Source organism: Solanum pennellii, chromosome 9 (assembly GCF_001406875.1).
Source record: "Solanum pennellii chromosome 9, SPENNV200".
Lineage (NCBI taxonomy): Eukaryota > Viridiplantae > Streptophyta > Magnoliopsida > Solanales > Solanaceae > Solanum > Solanum pennellii.
In genome coordinates this window covers 63,632,601-63,655,157 of record NC_028645.1, presented here as the reverse complement: position 1 = coordinate 63,655,157, position 22,557 = coordinate 63,632,601, and the positions used below count along the sequence as shown (strand labels likewise).

The 22,557-nt window shown below is 30.9% G+C and overlaps 1 protein-coding gene across 1 annotated transcript; it reads left to right on the top strand.

Moving 5' to 3' along the window:
- Positions 1-5,002: 5,002 nt before the first annotated feature.
- On the top strand, positions 5,003-6,341 carry LOC114074008. The gene is made up of 2 exons (XM_027911933.1): positions 5,003-5,432; positions 5,509-6,341. Exons 1-2 carry the CDS (start codon positions 5,089-5,091, stop codon positions 6,122-6,124), a joined length of 960 nt encoding a protein of 319 aa, XP_027767734.1. The 5' UTR covers positions 5,003-5,088; the 3' UTR covers positions 6,125-6,341.
- The last annotated feature ends 16,216 nt before the right edge of the window (positions 6,342-22,557 follow it).

The window sequence follows — 22,557 nt, the reverse complement described above, 5'->3', positions numbered from 1 at the left end:
TATATATCACGACCCCTTATTTCATATTCAAGCTTTTAAAAACCAATAATAGTCGTGGACTTAAAAGGAGGAAATTAAAATTATTGTTGTTATAAATCAAGCTTATATAAAATCAAGTGTGTCTTCCAAATGGCGAGTGATATCTCTATTAATAGTTTTGAGATATTATTCCCAAAGGTCACAAATTAGTAGATATATAGTTATCCAAATGATTCTTATCACCTTGGAAACATGTATACATAAATACAATTAAGTCTTGAGTATATCTAAAGGACAATCCACACAATTCAATGGATTTATAACACTCCCCTTGGATGTCCATAAATAATGTGTCTTGTTAAACCTTAGTAGAAAAAACCTGTGGTAAAAAATTCTAGTGAAAGAAAAAGAGTACACAAATCTTTTGATACGCACTATTTGTTGCCTCATTAAAAACCTTGCTAGGAAAACTCAGTGAGACAAAAACTTAGTCAAGTGAAAAAGAGTGCAATGCGTATTATACTCCCCCTGATTAAATCATCATTTAATTTCTTGCGATGATATCCCCAATCTTGTACACCAGCTTCTCAAATATTGATATTGACAGTGTCTTTGTGATCAAATCACTATCACGAAGATGTTGTATCATTGAACTCGTTCTGATATATCATTTTCTGATTTGATGAATATGACGAGGCTTTGAGCTTAGCCGAATTTAAATATCATTCTATTCGTCATGACCTCGTTGTTGCAAGTAAATTGCTCATTCAATTTTTTCACATCAGGAATCATCTTGTGGACACTTTCATTTGCAGTTGATTATCTTCGTACATTGTGATTGGTATATTCTTTTTAAAAGAAAATCACATATTTCCTGAGTAAGGTGTGTCACTGATTTTAACCAGACACACTCTCAACTTGCTTCATAGAGAACTATTAATTTCTGCATGTAGGCTACAAATGATTGCTTCATTGATCGCCAAGATATTCTTGTGCCTCCACATGTAAACAAATAGCGTGTTTGAGATCGAGCTTTATGCGGATCAAATAAATATTCTGCATCTGCGTAACTAATCAGTTTTGACTTTGATTCCTCGGAATAGAATGAACCCATGTGTATGGTTCTTCAAGGATATTCAAGTATGTTCTTAACACCATTTCAATGTTCTTTTGTTAGGGAGGAACTGAATCTTGCCAGTAAATTTACTGCAAAAAAATGTTTGGTCAAGTATTGTTAGCAAGATGCATTAGTACCTTGATTGCACTAAGATATAGAGTTTCATCACCGAGAAGCTCTTCATTCTTATTTTTGTGATCAAAGTGAATTTTTATTTATATCAACCGATCTCATAATCAATGGGGTACTCAATGAACGTGATTTATCCATTAAAAAAATCATATCAAAATCTTTTTTTGTATGTTAATTGATGGACAAATATTTCATTTGTCAATTTATCAATGTGTAGGTCAAGACAACATTCTGCCTTACCAAGACCTTTTCACCCTTCGAATACTCAACAAGTTTTGAAAGGTTTTTAAGAGTGTTAATGACGTTCAAGTCATCAACATACACAACTATAATAACAAATTCAGTTCCTGGCCTTTTCATAAAAATGCAAGGACAATCAGGGTCATTTCTTTTGTATCCTTTTCTTCCTTGATTATTTCAACCCATATAAGGATTCTTGAAGCTTTATTGAAAAGGTTTCTTTCAAATTCTTATATGCTTCATACACCTCGATATTTTCATATAACCTTCCTCGTCTAGCTAGACATGACGATTATTCATTATATGCATTCAAGTTTTAGATATGTTGCCAAATAAAAATAAACCTCATTGCATGCACCATAGGAGAAAACATCTCCAATAATGTCATGACTTTTGCAAAAAAACTTTATTCCCCAAGGTATAAACCGTACTTTATATCTAACGGTTATACTATCGCATAATTATTTATTTGTGCCCCACCGACATTATACCATACTTTATGGACTATCAATCCAAAACATCACTTTTCTAAGTGAAACAAAATATACTTAAATTATGAATTTTACTTGGCCAATCGTTTATCTGTCAACACTCTATGACATATTTGAATTCAAGATCCTCGTCATAATTAATATCATTGAGCACTACTTCATATCAAAGATACCATCGGCAGTTATTTGATATCGATTTCAACATGACATAACTTATTGAGATCTCTTCATTTTTCTTCATTTTTAGGTACCTGAGCCTTTTCCAAGGTTTTATGAAGTGTTATGTTGGGATTCCCTCTTATAGCACTTGTCTCATTATCATGACCATATTAATCATTTGCTCCTCTCATTCTTCAAGAAATTTTACATTTGAAATCGATTGGTCTGTTACGCTTCAGGCGTATCATAGGCTCTGTCCTTCAAGGACTTCTAATTGAAACATATGCAGTTGAATTATAACAAAGGGTCAGTAAATTCATCTGGCAATAAATTTTCAACATTTGAAAAAAAAATATTCCTTGAACTTCAAGTTCATATTTTCTTTTAACGAGAATCTAGATAATTCATAATTAGCCTCATAAATAATTTTCAGTTGTCAATCATCTCCCCGCCTATTGTTAGGAATCTAACATTCATCACAACCTTATTTAAAAATTCATCTTTCTACATGGTGGATCAATTAAAATCATAAATGCACATTCAAACTTTAGATGAAAATTATTTGGTTTCTGACCTTGAATTAATTATGATAGGGAAACCTTGTTGGCTGGATGCATACATGTGTTGCTACATGTTAAATAAAATTATCTCATACCAAATCTTATTTGGAAGTTTTGCTCCCATACCCATGGTTTAGCTATAATTGGAGGCATAAAATTTCTTCTAAATCAACCGGCATTATCAGTGTAATTTCATAGTTGAAACTGTGCTCTTAATTTAACAATCGAGCAAACAACCTTACATACACCAATTTGTAAGTTGACAACAAAGCACATGTGGTCATCCCATAGATTCATCTATCATATAGTTGCAAATTATCCACATGGCAGGTGAAATGAGCCCATATTCAACTTTTAATATGTTCCAAAAACTTCATGGGATTACATCCAACCTTAGCTGGTACAATAATCATTTTATCAAGAAAACAAGCAACACAAAAAATTCTCGAAGAATATTTTATTTCTTCATATAAGCCACCTGAATTCTCAATTACATTTGCATCATATTTAAATCAGAATGGTCAACTGGTCATGTCAACTAATCTTTATTTCAGTACACATATAGTTTACTTTTGCATATGATTCCATTAGTATGCTCATGTTTGTGTGCAACTAACAAGAGGAAAAAAAGGGTAATCTTTTGAGACTTACTTTTGCATGGGATTCCATTAGCTTGCTTTTCTCAAGGCAGCATGATCCCACCTCTCTGCGCCAGCATAAATGCTTGAGAGTTGCACATAACGGCCAAAATGATTTGGTTACGATTCAAGCAGTAGTTGTGATACTTTATTTCCCAATTCAATAGCTCCATAAAGTCTACAAGCACCCAGCAGAGCCCCCAAACAGTGGCATCAGCTTCAAAAGGCATCTTCTTTATGAAGTAGTACGCTTCTTGTAGTAGCGCAACTCTCCTAAGAGATCAACCACACAACCATAATGTTCCATATCTTAGCTAAAGTCCAAATTCATGTGACATTGCTTCAAACAATTTAAAACTGACATCGACAAGCTTGGCACGCGCACAAGTTGATAGAACAGCCACGAACATGTCAAAGGAACAATGCTTTATGAATCAATGATGTTTTTTAGATAAGTATCAAAGAATTGTGAAAGGTTTTTTCACATATTATGAAATCATGATTGCGAAAGATTTTCTCACATATGTATGAATTATGATTTAAAGGAGCTACTCTTATACGATTTTATGATTTGGATTGGTACTATAATTATTGTCTTTCTTAATGTTATGTTTCGATAATTGACTTTATCTATTTCATTGGAATTTAACTTAGCAACGAGAGAACTTTGAGGTGGAGGCTCAAATAGGGTAGTCTCTAGTAGCGATCTCTATTTCAAAACTACGTGCTCCCGTAGGATTGTCTTAAATAACCTAGCTAGTTAATCCATAAATAGCATATGAATGAATAATACATAGTTCTACCTTGAAAGTCGACTCTCCCTTCTCAGTGTGATAGTTGCATCGAATTTCATGTTATAACTCACATAGTTTATTTGTCGGTTAAAGCTAATATCTCATAAAATGAATTATGTTCCTTCAAAGGTTTTAAAAAAGCTTCTCAAATTATTTTTAATTATGCATTAGAATAGTTTAATGACCTGTGATTCTTTAAAAGTTTTTACTCGTGATTTAATTTGGTCATGCATATCATGTTAATGTCCTAATATGATGTTTCATTCATTTTTCCATACTTTACATTTTATGTACTAAACTATCGATGCATACTTATGTCTATATTATTTTATAAGAAAGTTAAGTCAAAATAATGGAGTTCGAAACATGTAGTTCCTACAAAAGGATAAATAATTATGCATTTTTCATGCAAGAAATTATTTATTTGAATTGTGAATTGTTCATTTTTTGGGGTTAAATATGTAAAATATTTCGTTGAAATTTTATTTATTTCTTTTTTAGATGCAATGATTATTCGTTCTAACTGTGTATTTGCTTGGTCTTGATTTGAATTATCATTATCTTTAGTCAAATGAAAAAATTATAGTCGAAATATTTTTGTTCCATTAATTATTTTTATTTTTACAGAATTTTCCTCAAAAAGATATTTAAATCGTATGTGAATATATATATATATATATATATATATATATGCACTTGTTTTAAGCTAAAAAAATCAACTTAAAAAGCCACAATTATACCGCTAAACTATTTATAGACAACATTTCAAAACAGTCATAACCTTTGGCAAAGATCACAGTCTTTAATATTACAACCTTTCACTTTAAATTCAGGCCCCAATAATAATCGTGGAGAAAATAAAATTATTGCATATATATATATATATATCTCAGAAATGGATGCGAATAGTCCATAAGAAAGGAAAAACGGTTTCAACCAAATTCTGCGAACTTTTAGGGAACTGTGCAGAGTGCAGAAATGGAGGATCAAGACGTTGATGAAAATGGTTCAAACAATTCTGAAGTAGTTGTTATTGATAACTACTCTTTAAGCAGTGTATTGATTCCAAACAAGTTTGTCCAACAACATTTACCTCCTATTGCATCTGGCAAATCCATGATATTAGAATTCGAAGATTGCGGTGAGAACAACTTCATGATGGAAGTTGTACACTCAAATTATGGAGATTACTACTATATTAGAACAGGGTGGGAGACATTTAAGAATCAACACAAGTTGGAATCTGGAGATTTAATATATTTTTCTAAGAAAAATGATTCCTATGTAATCTACTCTTGTAAAACGGATCTGCAAGTCTCTAAGTATGTTCTTCAATTCAATTCGATTCAATTCAATCCAATCCCCTGTTTTAGTCATAACTAGTGTTTTTCTTTGCAGTGAATCAATTGAGAGAGTACAAGTGCTTGTCAAGAATTTCTGTGCTAAAGATCCCAAATGCTTACGATTATTGAAGAAAGAGGTGGAAGGGAATCTTGATCAACATCTTATTATTCAAGTAGGAGAAGAAGTAATTCTACCTCTACATGATCCAATTAGGAAGAAGTCATTTATAGTGCAACTGTTGCATGCTGATCAAGAGGAGTACCATATTAGAGGAATAGGATGGGAGGAATATGTGGCTCAACACAACTTGTTCATTTTCGATGAAACTACTATCTTTGTTAACAAGGTAATTCTAGATCCAACTGCAGAGGTTCAGCTTGTCAACATCTCATATCACTATGAAATTACTTATCAGACTACAGCCACTAATCAACCCCAAAGGAAACTGAAACTATCAGGCACGACCACAGAGACTAGTTCAGCACCCGCCTCTACTGCTGTGGATAATAGTTCAGCCCCTCCTTCTACTACTGTTGATAATAGTTCAGCCCCTGCTTCTACTACTGTTGATAATAGTTCAGCACCCGCTTCTACTGTTGTTGATAATAGTTCAGCACCCGCTTCTACTGCTGTTGATAATAGTTGCGATGATGTTTATTGGCTCGGATGACTGATTGATTGAACCTAGTCTGTCGATTACACAGGATTGGACTTGATGATTGTAATACATTTCATCCATTGGGATGAGCCATCAAACTCATAAGTAGTTTTATGCATTTTGTTTAGTGCCTTACTCAAAATCTACAATTGTAATCTACAGATATTCATGCTCAGATGTCGTTTACATGTTAGTATATTCTATAGCAATGTGAATAGTTTGTCCACTAGTTTCTATGTATATTCTTACAATAGCTTAACTGGGAGAAACTCGTCCGATCCTTTCTTAAAATGTTCATTGCTAATTAATGCTTTCTTTTTAGTTATTATTAACTAGTCGCGTATGGTAATGCCTATGGACATATAAGGGTCTTGGTTTGATAAGAGAAAGAGTTAGCACTAACTATTATACATATACTCTTATTATTTTGATCCAAATCTACAGCGATCAAGCTAATCGATAATGAGCCAATTAGCCTAAGAAAGTTAGTTATGATGCTACTGTTGTCATACACGATCGAGGAGCACACAGGAGGGGGCAAAGTAGAATCCAAATCTTATTTCACTTGCTGCTTCATAACCGTTTAAGAAAGTAGAGTTCTTTCTTAATACTACTTTTGGGCACCATTGTGCTTGGACTTGTAGTAATACATGCGGAGCACACAAGTTTGTATTATTTGTTGCTACTACGCCCTTACGTCGTATAAATTTGAATAGATTTATTATTTTTCTTAAAAAAGAAAGGAAAAAGACACCCTCCGTCATACCTTTGGGATATTTGGTGTCCCTGTCATTCAAAAACTACAGCATATATGCCCTTCACTCTAACGGAAGACTAAATAGGGACACGTCGCACAATCTTATCCGTTGATGTGATACTTAATAAATGTCGAGTTGGTGGATAAAATTATGACACGTGTATGTCCGTTAGTATAAAGGGTATATATGCTCTAGTTTTTGAATGGTAGGGACACCAATATCCCAAAAGTATGATGGAGAGTATCGAAATACCATTTACAATAGTTAGGTGTATAGTTATCCTTCCACACTTTTAAAAAGTTAAAATTATTTTTTCAGTTTGTAACGTTTGGGATACATGTGAGCCACTTTTGTAACGGTAGAGGTATATATGAGTCTTTTTGTAATGATATAAATATATGTGAACCAATTTTATAACAAGAGTGTATTAGTTCTGAATTACAAAATTGAGGAGTATATCAAAATTTTTTCCCTTCTACAAATATTCTAAATCTAACAAATTTCTTATACAAAAGTACCCATACCATCAAGTTAATATTTGAAGGTTAATTATTGATCATACATATCAAATCAATTTGTTTTTATAATTTTGAAAATACCACAGTCGTCTCTAACAATGAAGGTGAAGGTGTAGCCGTTCCAGATTATGAGAGTGATGACGCCTACTGGCTATCATACAAGGATTGATTGTAATACATTATTGCCCATCAAAACATAGCAATAGCTTCATACTCGCGTCCATTTTTTTTGACATGTTGTAATCTCATTTTTGTCATGTTCTTGTACCTAATCATCTAAATCGTTTCTGCACTATCGGGTAATACACAATGAATTAACATGTATTATATTTTCTCCATTCTTTTTTATTGCTTGCCAGAGTTTGACTTGGGAGAGAGTTTTAAGTTGTAGCTGAACCTCTTGCACTCTTCAAATGTTTATTGCTAGTGTTTAAAATGAGGCAAATTCAAGATTTAAAACTTCCTGAATTAAGCTTCTAAGGTTTTAAGTAATGAACTTTTACATGTAAATTTATACTCTGTTTTGGATATACTGAATTCAACTAAACTTGACGTTGTAACTCTAAATCCGCGCCCAAATGTCTTCTTAATTCACCAACAGCTCCTTTGCAAGTTCCCAGCTTTCATTATGTGGATAACAATGCATAAACGTTTTTAGCCAAGGTCTTTTGGAAACATCATTCCTACCTCCACGAGGTAGGGATAAGGTCAGGTTGTTGTTCTACTTAAACTAACATACTTGGTATTTTGAGGGTCTCTCTTGATTGTGATTTCATACATAACTACAACTACTTCAACTTTGCCAATATCTTTAATTTCAGTTTGCTCTTCTACATCCTCTGCATTAATATTATTAACTTGTTCAATCTGTCATGTTGAATTGGGAGGAAAGATTGTGTCCCAGTCGTGATCGCCAATGCAGCAAAATCCAAATCTTTCTTTCACTTGTTGCTTCATAATCCTCTCAATAACCATGGTATCTGAAACATCTAAATTGTATACATCTGCATAGTCATAGCAATGTCCTTTAAGAAAGTAGAGATCTTCATTTTGACGCACAAGTAACATGTTCCATTCTTGTCCTTGATGATCAACTAAAATTAGGTCTTCTGCTTCAAGAAGAGCAGCGGGTGCAGAAATATGAGGAAGGAGTTTCTCTCTGACTTCTTTCCCTGGGAGCTGTAAGCCATTGGCACTACTGGTAAGGTCAGATTTTGTTAATTTCTTGTATATTAATGCTTCTCAACATACTAACATGACCAACTTTGCCTCTGCATGAATAGCAGAACAACAAATCATTGTCGACAATCAAACAAGAAGTACATATTTATTAAGCAACATGTATATACCCAGAATTGGTGTCTTTTCATTCAGTATATCTGTAGTCCTATCTTCAGGGACCATCGCTTTCTTCATCACATTCTTTCATTTCACATACATTCTTGATGAATCCACCTGTGGAAAATACAATGTACCAAAAAAAGCATGCACCATTATGTTTATTCATTATTAAACGTAACAGGGTCTTTCTTTAATTGACCATTAAAAAATTTAACATAATCGAAATGGAGTGACGTACTTAGCTGGCAGTCATTGATGTGAAGAGAAGCAGTTTTTGACGTACTGTTGTATTACCTCTGTTTTTTGGGCGCCATTGCATCCCTTTCTGTATGGACTTGTTGCCTTGAAGATTCTTGTTTCCCAGCTTCAAGATTTGACTTACCACCTCAAGTGCCAACTAGACAATGAATTTTTAATAGTTTTGGCTATTTTATCATCATCTCTTGAGCTGGTAACTTTTTATGTGATATTTATAGCGTATGTAAGTAAAATGTTAAATATTAGACATGTTGAACCTAGCCAATAATTTTGTTACTGCTACTACATTATCTGCCAGTTCCATTTGCTCGAGGGCTCGCTTGTGGATAATATTTGTCTTGTCTAGCTGCACGGATCAATCAACAAACGTTTCACATTACATCCGCAATATTTAAAGAGATCACCAGAGTGCTCTTACCAGGGAGCTCCGAGTAGTCCAGCTCTTGTTCATAAAAGTTAATTGCCCCAACCTTGAAATTATGACTCTTTCGTGGTCTTTTCCCTTATCTAACACACACACTGGCCTTCTTCATTGTTGATACTGTTATTCCGCTGATCTCCTCTGCTCCGATCATCATATTTTTACCTCTGTCAGGGAGGATCAGCTCGGTGGGACAGAATAGGCTTCCCATATGATCCAGGAGTGTTCCCAGACATTAGTTTAACTGAGCATGTATTTATGCAAATCCTACCCTGAGTTCACCACTGAGCAACTCTATCATCAAGTTGACCATCTCCGGGTTGGCTCCTGATCTTGTCGCTCCGGCTCTCCTACAGAATATTTGATTATGGTCCTTTGCAGACCTTCAAACTAGTGTGAAAATAAGGTTCAGTGAGTTAAACCAGCATACAGTTGTCCTGGTGCCGCAGTGGGCACCAATATATTCACCAGAGAAATGACACACTTAAATTTATATTGAGGTCAAGGACATGCGTCCTACATTAACCCTTTAGTTCCGGTTATGAACAATTGAATATTGTAACTATAGTAATTAAAAAGTAAATGAAACGAGCAAGAAAGTAAAGCGAATGAAGCTTCTTCAAGCTTATTTTTTGTTGTATGTTACGTATCTGGAGACGCAAGCCTTGGCTCCGGTGACGTTTATGAACAATGAATATACTTAAAGATAAAGACTGAGTAAAGTAAACTTGAAAATGAAGAATGAGAGTATTGTTGTCACATTACTAAAATTCAAATCGCTATACAAATGGATGAAGTAAACTATTTGGTTACAGGGTGAGGTTCCCCAATTAGAAAGCTCCACTTGAGCCCGAAAGTACTAAAATCAATAGGTGCGGGCCGTGTAGTAAAGACTGGTGCCAACCAATATTCTTGATGTGCTCAGGTGAATCTATACAACGACCCCACATATCTATCCTTTGTCTGGGACACAGATCCCTCTCTCCCGGTCATGCATCCCCGTCCCTGGTTAGGACTGTTATCTCTTCATTTGGATGCTCTCTAGGAAAACTGATCTCTCCGGTGCCTTCCCCTCTCATACCTTTTAGCCACACACCCTCTGTTCCGCCTGCTTTTAACTGTTGTAAGAAAGTATAGAGCTTTGATAGAGAAGTGGAAATCTACATCTCTCAAAAGTGAAAAGTAGTGATGTTTTGTGACAATGTACCAACAGCAGAAGAGTCTTTCTTTATATAAACAAACAGATGTGACCACAAAAACAGTATCATATAGTGATATTCAGAATCTCATTTTAGCCAAAGGTTAGGCAAAAGGGGAACATATCAATCAATCAAGCATGCCTAGAAGACATTCAACACGAACAATTTATAAAGAAGATTTATCAACACTCACCTCTTCTTCCCAACAATATAGAATATGATTAATTGTTGTACCATAGCTACATTACTAAAGAAGTAAAACAAAAAATATTTACTTGTTAAGTAGTCTAATATCTTGGAAAACATATGATAGTAATTTTAATTATTACTCAATATAAACTAAAATCTATCTCCACAATGGACTTTGTTTTTCTTGGTGACATGATGTAACCATCCAAACCCTTTAATTGCTTTGGTAATCTTAACAAGATTAGGCTTTCCCATTCCTAAATTAATCTTTCCAGCTGAGAACTTGAGAGCCTGCAAGCAACATAACTGTTGTTCATTCACATCTTCTTCTTCTTCGACTTCGTCTTCTTCATACTTTTTGTAGCTTTTGGATTTGTATTGTTCTTTCTTTTTCTTCTTCTTGTTGTTTGTAGTGTCATCCCTTTTGAGTTTGCTCTTTCCTGAGTCTAATTCATAAGTTTCCCATAACAAATCCATTCCTTCATCACTACTAGCATTATGCCTTTCTTCATAAAGTTTACATGCTAATGTCCTTGTCCACTCTTTTTCTTTCCTCATAGATCCATAACTCCCTAAATTCTGGTCAACATTACTCCAAGAATGTGCCTTTTTCACTTTATCTACCTCCTTGGATCCATTTGTCATCATCATTTCTCCTTCCTTTTCAACAACTTTCTCGACCTTTGTGCCCAATGCCTCAATTTTCTTCCTTTCAAACCCATCCATTTCCATTACAACCCCTGAATTTTCAAGATCAACTGTAGCAGTGGCAATGGCAGAGTCTTTTTCTTGAACTGAAGAATCAAGAAGTGATTTTTCACTTTCTTCAGGGGATGTATAGTGAAAAAACTGAATTGGGTTTTCTTGAAACACAATCTTGTAAACTTCAAAATCCTCAAAGCAATCAAACTCCTGAATTTCAGCATCAGCTTCCAGTAAAGCATTCTTGAAAGATGACAGAATAGTAGTACCATTGTCTGAGTCAGGGGAGATGGTGTTGTTGACAATTGCAAGGAGTAAAATGGAAATGGTTATGAAGAGAGGGGAGAGAAATGAGATGATTTTAACAAGGTAAGGATAGAAGAAGATGAAGTAAGAGAAGTAGAGAGGGTGAGAGAGAATGAAGTAAGAGAAGAGAGTTAATTCTGAAATGAAGAGATTGAGTAATTGACTAGTGTTTGAGAAACAGAGATGATGATCCATTTTCTTCTCCATACAAGTGAAAAAATTGGGGAAGAAGAGAAAAATCTCTCAGAGGGAAAAGAAAAAGTTGTTGTCTGATTGTAAATGCGGCGTTGATGTAGGAAATTGAATGTTTACTCTCTTTTATTATCACCTCTGTTTTGGAGAGGGCTCTGCGAATTCTTTTTTTGTTTCCCCTCCGTGTGATTGTGACTATATATTTACGGGACTTGAACTCGATAATTTCATTTGTATTTCACGAGATTCAAATTTAAAAACTCTGATCATAAAAATTAATCAAGAAAGTGAGTAATTCACTATTCACGAACTATGCACATCGTGTATTTTGCTTCGTTATTTTGTTGTATTACTTTTCTTACTTTATACTTCTTTTTTAAGCAGCTATGTAATTCAACTTTTACATTTCATATTTTAATACATTTTAAATTGTCTTTTGTTCTAAGATCAGTTAAAAAGTCTTTTTTATTTTTTTAAATTTCATGTGAAATTAAAATTATGCAAATAAATTAAAATAGAGAGAATACATAGTAATGGAAAACACATACATTTTTACATTTTTTTGGTATTATCTAATTTTGTTGAATCGATTAAAGATAAGAGTGGATTGATGAGATGGTAAGTTCCTTTTACCTCTACTTCTATAATTGTTAGGTCAAGTCATTAAAAAAGTAAAAAGGTGAATGCTCCCTCAAAATTAAATTTCATTAATTTAGGTACGCAATGAATTGATCCGTTTATGATAAAAGAAAGAGTGGAAAACACAGCATGTGATTTGGATGGAATAATGAATAAAAATTCAACCAAAAATCATACTACGATGAGGATAAGATGTTAATGGAATTTTCGAGTAATGTAGTACATTGTATGAGCATCTAATTCAAATAATTGAAACAAGAAAAGTTGTTCAAAACACTCATAATCTCCTTTTAATGTCGTTGAATACTTTTTTTTATTTCACGTAACATAATTTCATTAATTTGAACTTGTAACAATGAGATTCTAATTCTGATTAACCATTCTTTTTAATTTGGGGACAAATATAATTAAGTTGCCATTTTTTATGAATGTTTTTGTACTATGTTATTAATGTAAATTTAATAAGAGCTGTGAGCTTGAATTAATTTTTTTTTTATTTTTTTAAAAAGATAGAAATGATGCATGTACTCTCAAATACCCGCACGTTACAATCGTATATTGTAAAACAATTATGACATAGCAAATAATGACAAAAATTGACTAATCTACTATATATGTATATTATAAAATATGAAAACAAAATCCATAATAATAATAATAATAATAATAATAATAATAATAATAATAATAATAATAAAAAAATATATATGCACGCTTGTTCTTACATTACATAAAGTTTCTGATTGTCTCTAACTTTTGACCTCTCCCTTTATTTACGACACAAAACGATAAAACATATTAAAACCAAAAAAAAAAGTAAGAGGAAGACTTACTATTTTGTCATTCAATATTTGTAGAAAATTTAGAGAGCAAAGAGTATATGATTAAGAAAGAACATTATAGTGGTACCAATCAAGCAAGTAATTCTGAATTACTTGCAAGTATTAACGATCATAATCAAGTAATTGGTGAAAATAATGTAAGGTTAGAGAAAATTTTGTGAAAGTCTATCTAATAAGTTAATATCATGATTTATAAGTTAGTATCATGATTTACATAGTCGTCAAGCTCTTAAACAATCATGTAATCATTATCAAGTTAGTTTAAGAAAAAAAAACTAATTTTTATTTTTTTGTTTTGAAACAGATATTTTATTCGTTTCAATTTATTTAATTTATTTTGATCTGACACTAAATTTTAAATAAAAGTATATAAAATCTTTGAATCTTATAATCGTAAATTAAAAATATAGAGAAAAAAAAGTAACTATATTGTAAATATTGTTAAAAGGGGAATATCATTATTTCTTAAATGAATTCACAAAAAAAAAAAGATCAAATGAATTGAAACACAAGTAAATAAGATGAAATATAAAAGTGATTAATTGTTGAAGGAGGTTGATTGAAGTGGGAAAAAGATGTGATGGGGGAGGGAGTTAGTTAGAAGAAGTTCACATGGGATACCTACTCAATACTTTTGTATAGCAAGGGCCAAGGGTCCCCTGGCCCTTTCTACTTGTCACCTTTTTTCATGTCAAAAAAGTGATGTCTGTTGTTACCATTTTAATTATTAAGTAACTTCCACCATAATATTGTATTACAAGTTAAGTTCTGTAATTAATTTTTTTTTTTTAAAAAAGAAGGTTAATTAGAGAAGTATTGAAAATACTTTTAAATTTAATGTAGTTATTACTTTGTTTTTGAATTATTGATAATTTTAAAAAAATTAATCGATTTGATTGGCTAAACTTAGATACACCTTTAATATGCAACATGAATAGCAAGTGATCTCAAACTCTTGTAGAAATATGAGACTCTTAATAAAAAGCTGAGAGATGTGTTGAAAACACTCCTAAACTTGACAAGAATTTGGGAATGTATTTTACTTGTTTTGTAAGATTAAGGGTATATTAAATTCAGTTAGTCAATTAAAATGATATTTTTAAGGCTATCAATAGTTTGATAATGAAACTTATAAGTCACACCAAATTTAGGAGAATTTTCAACACTTCTTTCTTCCATAAACTCATATATAGCATACATCCGTCATTGATGAAGTATTTCTTTCATTCTGGAAATTATTTATAAAATATTTAATACAGGACTGAAGAAATTTATAAGTGAGTCATGAGTTCCACGAGATGTTAATGTTATCTTTCACACACACACGCACACACACACGCACGCGCACGCACACACACAGATATATATATATATATATATATATATATATATATATATATTTCTATTAAGAATAGAATACATAAAATGCTATACATATACAATTATGAACCCCAATACAATACATAAAATGCTATACATATAGAATTATGAACCCAAATACTATTATGTAAAAAATTTAGAAATCTCATAGTGTAAGGAGTAAATTATATCATATTCCTACTTTTTTATAATTTATAAAAATCTCTTTAAATTGTTGTCATCCGGATACATCACGATACATTATACAACTAGTTTGTTGAGATTAAAAATGAAATAGAATATAAAATTAAATACCAGTTCCCTAAATCATGTAAATCAAATTGATATCAATTTCTCCCAAATAACAACTCTAAATATTTTAAATTTCAAATTTTCTTCTCTCAGTTCTCTCCCAGATCATAACAGTAAAAAAAAATCGATAATTTTATATAGTTATGTATTATATACAAAAAAAAAACTATGAATATGATATACTCGGATTTGTTTATAAAACAGTGTTGCGGATACTTAACTACATGTTATACATCACGACATCTGATACATAACTATGTTTTATATACATTACAAATTTATGTGTCATATACATAACTATGAATATGATACAAAATGATTTTTGTTATAAAACATTAGTGTCTATGTATCAACAGTAATATTTGATAGTGTCTACCGATACATAGCCTTTTACTAGTTGAATAAGGTTGGACGTATGTATCGGTAGTAAAATATAATGAAATTTGTAATATTTGTGTATCCAACAAATAACTATGAAAATGATACATACTAATTTGTGTTTCTATAAATTAGGGTTATGTATCGAAGCTAATATTACATGATAAAATTGTAATGTGACATAAAGGTGAAACGAACAAATTATACATTAATTTAGAAATCAAAGTACATGAAAAAAATGAACAACAAAAATCAGAAAAAAAAAGTTAAATATAAAAAAATGATGAAAAAAATCCTTCAACACTTTCTCTTTTGCTTTGTATCAACTCCCGTAACTTCTTTTTTTTTTCACTTTTAATAATGGTGTCACACATGATCTCGACCCTAACACTTACCGGAACCACCAATAACTCGACCTTTTCCTTTTTTGGACGTTTTTTCTACAATTAAATTTAAAGTTGAAGATGCATCCTTCTTCGATGAATTTTTTAGATAAAAAAGCTAAAAAAATAAATAAATAATCAATACTTAATGAAGTAGAAAGAAAAAAAATAGATGAACTAGGAGTTGGAGAATAATTACTTCTTCAATAACTTCCAACGGATAAATCAGAAAGAAAAAAGATTTGAAATTTAAAAAATAGAGTAATAGAGATAATTGATGATATGTGATTTTAGGCATGAATAAAGGGTAGAAAATCTTGAAGTGATAATTTACGGTGACGTATTCACAAAAGTGAAAGAAATTATAAAAAAGAGGGATTTCTTAATTTTTTAAAAAATGATAGGAAATAATAGAAAATAGTGTTAAAAAAATATATAGTTAGGTAATTAATCCTATTATATATCAAGTTGGATCACTTTTTACATCTCAAGCTCCAACACAATTTAGCTATAATTAGCAAAATTATCCCCACAGTATATTGGGACAAATAGAGTACATTTCATTTTATCCTGATGTTTGATTGAACTTAATCTTATTAATCATGTTTGGTATCTATGTTAAAGTCTGATTAAATTTAAATTTACATAAAAAATCATATATCAATAAATAAAGTGTTGTTTGATAAAAAACAACTTTATACTCATATAAATATAAATCTTCTAATTAAAAATAAAAATACACTTATTGCTTTATAACAATTCTGATTGGTCTACGAACGAGACTTACATTAAAGGAAGGGATTAAAGAACAAAAGAAGAGTTATGTCAATTATTATTACTATCACACATGGAACATGCAGTGATGCATGCAATTTATAGACATCTAAAAGCACCTTTTCTATGGTTTCACAGTCGTGTCAAAGGCCACCAAATTAGCATCACTTGCTTTTTAGTACATGTCCCCCATTTTTTTTAGCACTTCTCATATTAGTCAACCTCCAACATCATTAAAGGTTTCTTCCTAATCTCTCCAATTATAGAGCACTAACAAATTAAACCTAAATAATATTAACCACCACACTAATAGCATTGTTGACTTTTCATATATTTTTTTTAAATGTCATATACCCAATTTTCCTATATCACATAAATTTAGATGAAGTGTGTATTAAGGGGCAGACCCACCTTATAAGAGGGGGGTCATCAATCGACACCGCTTCTTTAAATTCTTTTAGTATATATATATATGGAAAAATAAAAAAGGAACTACAAATATTATTAATAACACTCCTTGAACAATACAACTCCTTGGCTCGCTGGTTTGCACACTGAGAGAAATGGTTATTCTAATCACCGTGCGCAAGGTTTTTTTTTTAAAAAAAGAAAAACCGAGTTTTGTATTTATTTGGGGTGGGGATGGGGAGGTTAGAAAAGATTATAAAAAAATTTTAAATCTCTAATTTCACTATTCCTGCTTAATTAGCCTAAAATAAATCAATTGAACTAGAATAAACTTATAACTATTATTGAAATTACTTGTTCAAATTGGAATTGGACACAATAATAAGTTATAAAGTAAAAGTTAAGTTGAAAAAAAACCTTCGAGTTTTGGAAGCTTGATGCTACTGTGACTTTCTCTTAATTGTAAGTTCACTTTTCTTTTTATCTCTAACCTTTATAGTTTTAGTTGGAATTTCTTGAATATTCATTAATGTTGTAGATTTAATTCCTTGAAATTGTTTAGAGTTAGCTAATTTATTTAAATTTGTAATTTAGATCAATTTCATGGAGAGATATTATTCTTAAGTATCTTCGAAGCTTTCAAAATCAAGATTGATTTACGAAATCAAATGAATGATGATCTTTTGAGTGATTGTTTGTTGCCTTATATAGAGAATGAAATATTTAGTTACTTTTCCAATAAAACTATTATGAATATATTTAAAAATATGAAAACTCGTCGAGCAGAAAATAGTAATTTACTTAATTTATGTTTTAAATAATTTTTATATTAAATATCGACTCTATTTAAAAAGAATCTCCCTAACCAGTGGGTGTAGTTAACAAGTACACATCATTCTGCAATGCTGGACCGACAATCATGCCCTTTATTAATTACTTTGTTAACCAACTCTCTTTAAATCTATGGGATAAATATGTACCAACACTAGTCAATATTGGACATGATAGCCTCCCTAACACTAACAACAAAATTGATTATGTAAAAGGTAAAATTTGGCACACAATATAAGAGATGAATTAATTAAGAATTATCATCCATGTCTGGCAAAGTTGGAATTAGGAGTTTGAGATTTTAAGTTTTTATTTTTTCAAAAAGAAAGAGAATTTCTTTTTTTGTTGAAAGTGGGTTCGAAGACACAACTCTAACGTGAAAAATATTTCCACTCTGATAGGCCTTCACAAGTTATTATACATATATATTTTATTTAAATTTCTAATACAAATATAAAATTTATGAAAATTAATGAATTCGTCCGAATCCACAAACTCGCACCTATCTCCGCCTCGCCCCTGCATACATCTATAAACAATTGTGTCGCCCCTCCTAAGTCCTAGCGTGACGTTTTCGGATTCACGACGAGGTTGAACTGAAATTTGCACTCTCTACTTTTGAATCTTATCCCACATATCAAAAATTGAAACAGGAAACAATATTAATCAAAAAGCGTGTTGATTAAAATATATTTCTTTTTAAAAAAATGTACTCTTTAAAAATAAAAAAAATGACTTTTCAATTCGAATTTTTAATTACTTTTTAAAATTCTTACTTAGGGAATAAAAAAAGTCACTATTTGATTCGATAGGATTTGCCTCAATTTTTCACTAAATCAAGAGCATGTTTAAATTATAACTTAATAATCAAACGAACAAACTTCATACACTTTAAAATAATGTGTTGTTTGAATTTACACGTTGCAGCAATCCCAAAATCTATTATTATATATATTACTATATATGATCTATCCTCCCACAATTTGTTAAAAATATTTTTTTGTAAGTTACGAGGGTCGAAATCTCCGCAAGTTGTTCATTTAATGGAGTTGAATAATGTTTTTATGCATACATATCATCATTTGTCTCAAATCCAACGTTAAACAATTAATCATAAAGAATCTGCTGCATCCATTCAAGCAACTACCATACCTAATTATTTAATACATAGAATTGAACCATTTTTCATCGATTGTCATTTGAATTAATTATTACTTCCATTATATATATATATATGATCTTCTTATGTTTCATGAATGAAACGAAAACGGATGTGCTAACTACATCACTTAACTATCAAAAGAATTTAAAATATAAATAATTCAAAAAACCACAACAAAATCAGATTTAGTAAACTACAAGCATTTATTAGCTAATTAAAAGAAATCACTATTCAAAAAACATCGTTCATAGTTTCACCCATAAACAATATATGTTAATAAATTAATGAAAAGAATGATAACAATGTTACTTTTGCTTACTAAAGTAACAATATTAACTTTGCTTGCTAAACCAATATTCAAGAAATAATGTTGAAAAGTGAAAATTACTTTCTGTTCGTGGTAGGAACTAGGATGCTAATACTAGTTTTGCTTACTAAAGAAATATATGATATTGATAAAGTGTTGATCTTCTGAAGAATTTTAACCTAAAGTTTCTTGTATCGTGTATCATTTATTTGGGTCTTGCTTTAAAAACTGGTGTGTATACATGCTATTAAGAAAAAATTAATATTGCATATAATTAGTAATAAAAATAAAAGAACTTATTCCATCAACAAAAGAATTACATAAAGTTGAAAAAGAGACATTCAGAAAAATGGTGGAAAATAACACAGGCTAAAAGAGAGGGATAATCACTGGCGGATCCACGATTTTTGTTCAGAAGATTCAAAGTATAAAGGAAAAGTTCAACTAGTAATACAAGTGTGAGGTGATTAGCGTAATAGTCCCTCGGCATGCTCCTTGTACAAGAACCATATAAAGACCCTTCATTGGTTCATAAAAGTAAAGACTACACTAAATAGAGATATTAAGGACAAAGATAAATTCATAAGGATTTTAGTGGATCGACTGTATTACATAAGTTAACTCCTACAACACGTGAAAAAAATGATGAAAAAGGGAGCAAGAAGGGGAAGAAAGATATCTACTTTATCATGCTAAATTTAACTTACTTTATCATACCATATTAATTCTTTCTTTTTACTTCTATCAATGATGTATCGAGCATTCTTAAAATTTCTTGTGCTTTTTATACTTTAATTTTCACTTTTTAAAAATTTAAAATTAGCACTCATTCAATCACAATTTACTATGAAAATCGTCAAGATTCTCTAAAAGTGTATAAGAATAGAGTTATTAAAATTATAATGCATATTCAGAAGATAAATAAATAGCACGTCAATTCTTTTAGTTCATATAATTCAATTTACTAAGTTAATCATAATTTGTAAAAAAGACAAATAACGAAAAAATCAAATATGTTTAGTTTTCTATTTCTCTAAAATAGAAATAAAAATATACAATAAATTTCATGAATTCTATAAATTACTATTTTTGAAAGGATGTTGACAATATTTAAGTTTCACATCTAATTTATCTTCTTTTTTATTTTAAAAAAAAGAAATAAATATATTTCTATCTCATCAATTTCTAGTTAAATATAATTAAATCACTTTTTAAATAGTTATTTAATTTTAGTATATAAAAGAAAAGTTACTCGAAAAATAATACATATAAAAAGAATAAAAAATGTGTCTGATAAATTTAAAGAAAAAAAATTGAAAAGAAGAAATGGAACAAAAGAAAAAAATAATGAAAAAGAACAAGAAAGTCCAAGTCCAAAAAGTTCCATTTTTCAAAGCATTTAAAGTTGGGAAAAATGTTGACTATAGGAATTGAACTCGTGACCTAGAGGAATTGTTGCACCACTTATCTATTGAGCTAAGTCTATGCTTTACTTTCACAAGGTTTATTTTATTATATATACTCATAAAATCAAAATTTGATATTTTATATGCCGACTTTTTTAGGGAGAGGGTTCGGGTGAATCCGCTTGGATTCATTTAGGTTTGCCCCTGAGTACAACCATTATTATAGTATAAATTCATATCTCAACTCTCAACTCTCATTTTAAAAGTCATTCAACAATAAGAGTGAACTCAAACAAACAAGAAATTTATGAAACTACATTTATTGTTGAAGGAGTCAGAGAAACAACCACCAATTATACAGATCATAGGCAATACATATAAATGCAAATAATGCAATAGAAACCAGGAAAGCCATCAGAATCAAGTTCCACACGACCAAGCATATACACCTACCTCCTACCCCCGACAAATAGGTAGGACCTATGTGAATACACTCATTATGTTTGATGTGTTACACGATCGGAAGGTTTCATAAGGGAATCAAAAAGTCCATATACACTGCCTGATTTCGTTTTATGACTTCCAAATATATCTACCGCGATACTGGATATGCTCTATCATGGTATCAAAATTATTAGTAGTCAAATCAATATAGAAAAAGAGTGTTGTCTGATTAAATAAAAAGTGAGCACATCCCAGATGCCTTTAATGTCTCAAAAATAGTTTAACAAAGTGGTCTAAGTGGTACAACTTCCCCATAAAAATCTAGTTTTAAAAGAGTAAAATGTGAAAATAGACTTTTCTAAAAGCAATAATGAAAATCCAATGCATGAGCTGATATCGTACCACAAATCATGTGAAATTAGGAGTCAAATGCAATTCATGCCATCACTAACATTGAAACAATATCAGTCTAGTAGTTAGATAAACACTCAAATACTACCATACTCTTAGAGCAAATGAAACTAACTTGAAATCCAACGGTCCTCGACCGAGGCCTCGGACCAATAATATACCTGTTGAAATTTGGTATAACCTTTTTACTTTTTCTTTTTAGTCTAAAAATAGTTTATAGTATTTAATTTTTTTTCAAGTCTAGGGTTTACATTAATTGCAAAATATTTAATTTACTTTTAGTTTAGTATCTAGAAGGATTCTCTTTCAAGTAGGATTTTCGTTTAAGTAGGAGTCTTCTTTAAAAATGATTATTCTTTAAGTAGGATTCTCCTTTAAAAGGAATATTCTTTAAGTAGGATTCTCTTTAATTATATATAAATAGGGATGTACTATTTTATTTGAATAAATGCAAGAATCAATCCAAAGAGTTATCATTCATTCATTCTTATTTTTCCTCTTTCTAGTTTTATTACATAATAGTGGTATCAGAGCCTTATGTTGATCTTAATGGATTTGTGATTTCGTTGAAGAAGAACTTTCAAACACTTTTAATTCATATCTATTTTAATCCACTTCTAATCCGTGCTTTTATTTTTAACGCTGGGCCAATTTTAATCCGTGCTTTTATTTTTAACGCAGAGCTATTTTTAATCAATTTTTATTTTTCAACCTAATTTTTCAAACCATGACAAACAATACTCTTTCTTTCAATGTCCCACAAACCTTTAATGGTGAAAATTATGAAATTTGAGCAGTTAACATGAAGTCTTATCTTGAGGCTGAAATATTTTGTTCTGTGCCTCGCACAAATAGTGTCCGTTGTGCAAGGCCATTTGTATATATGGGGTACATATATATATATA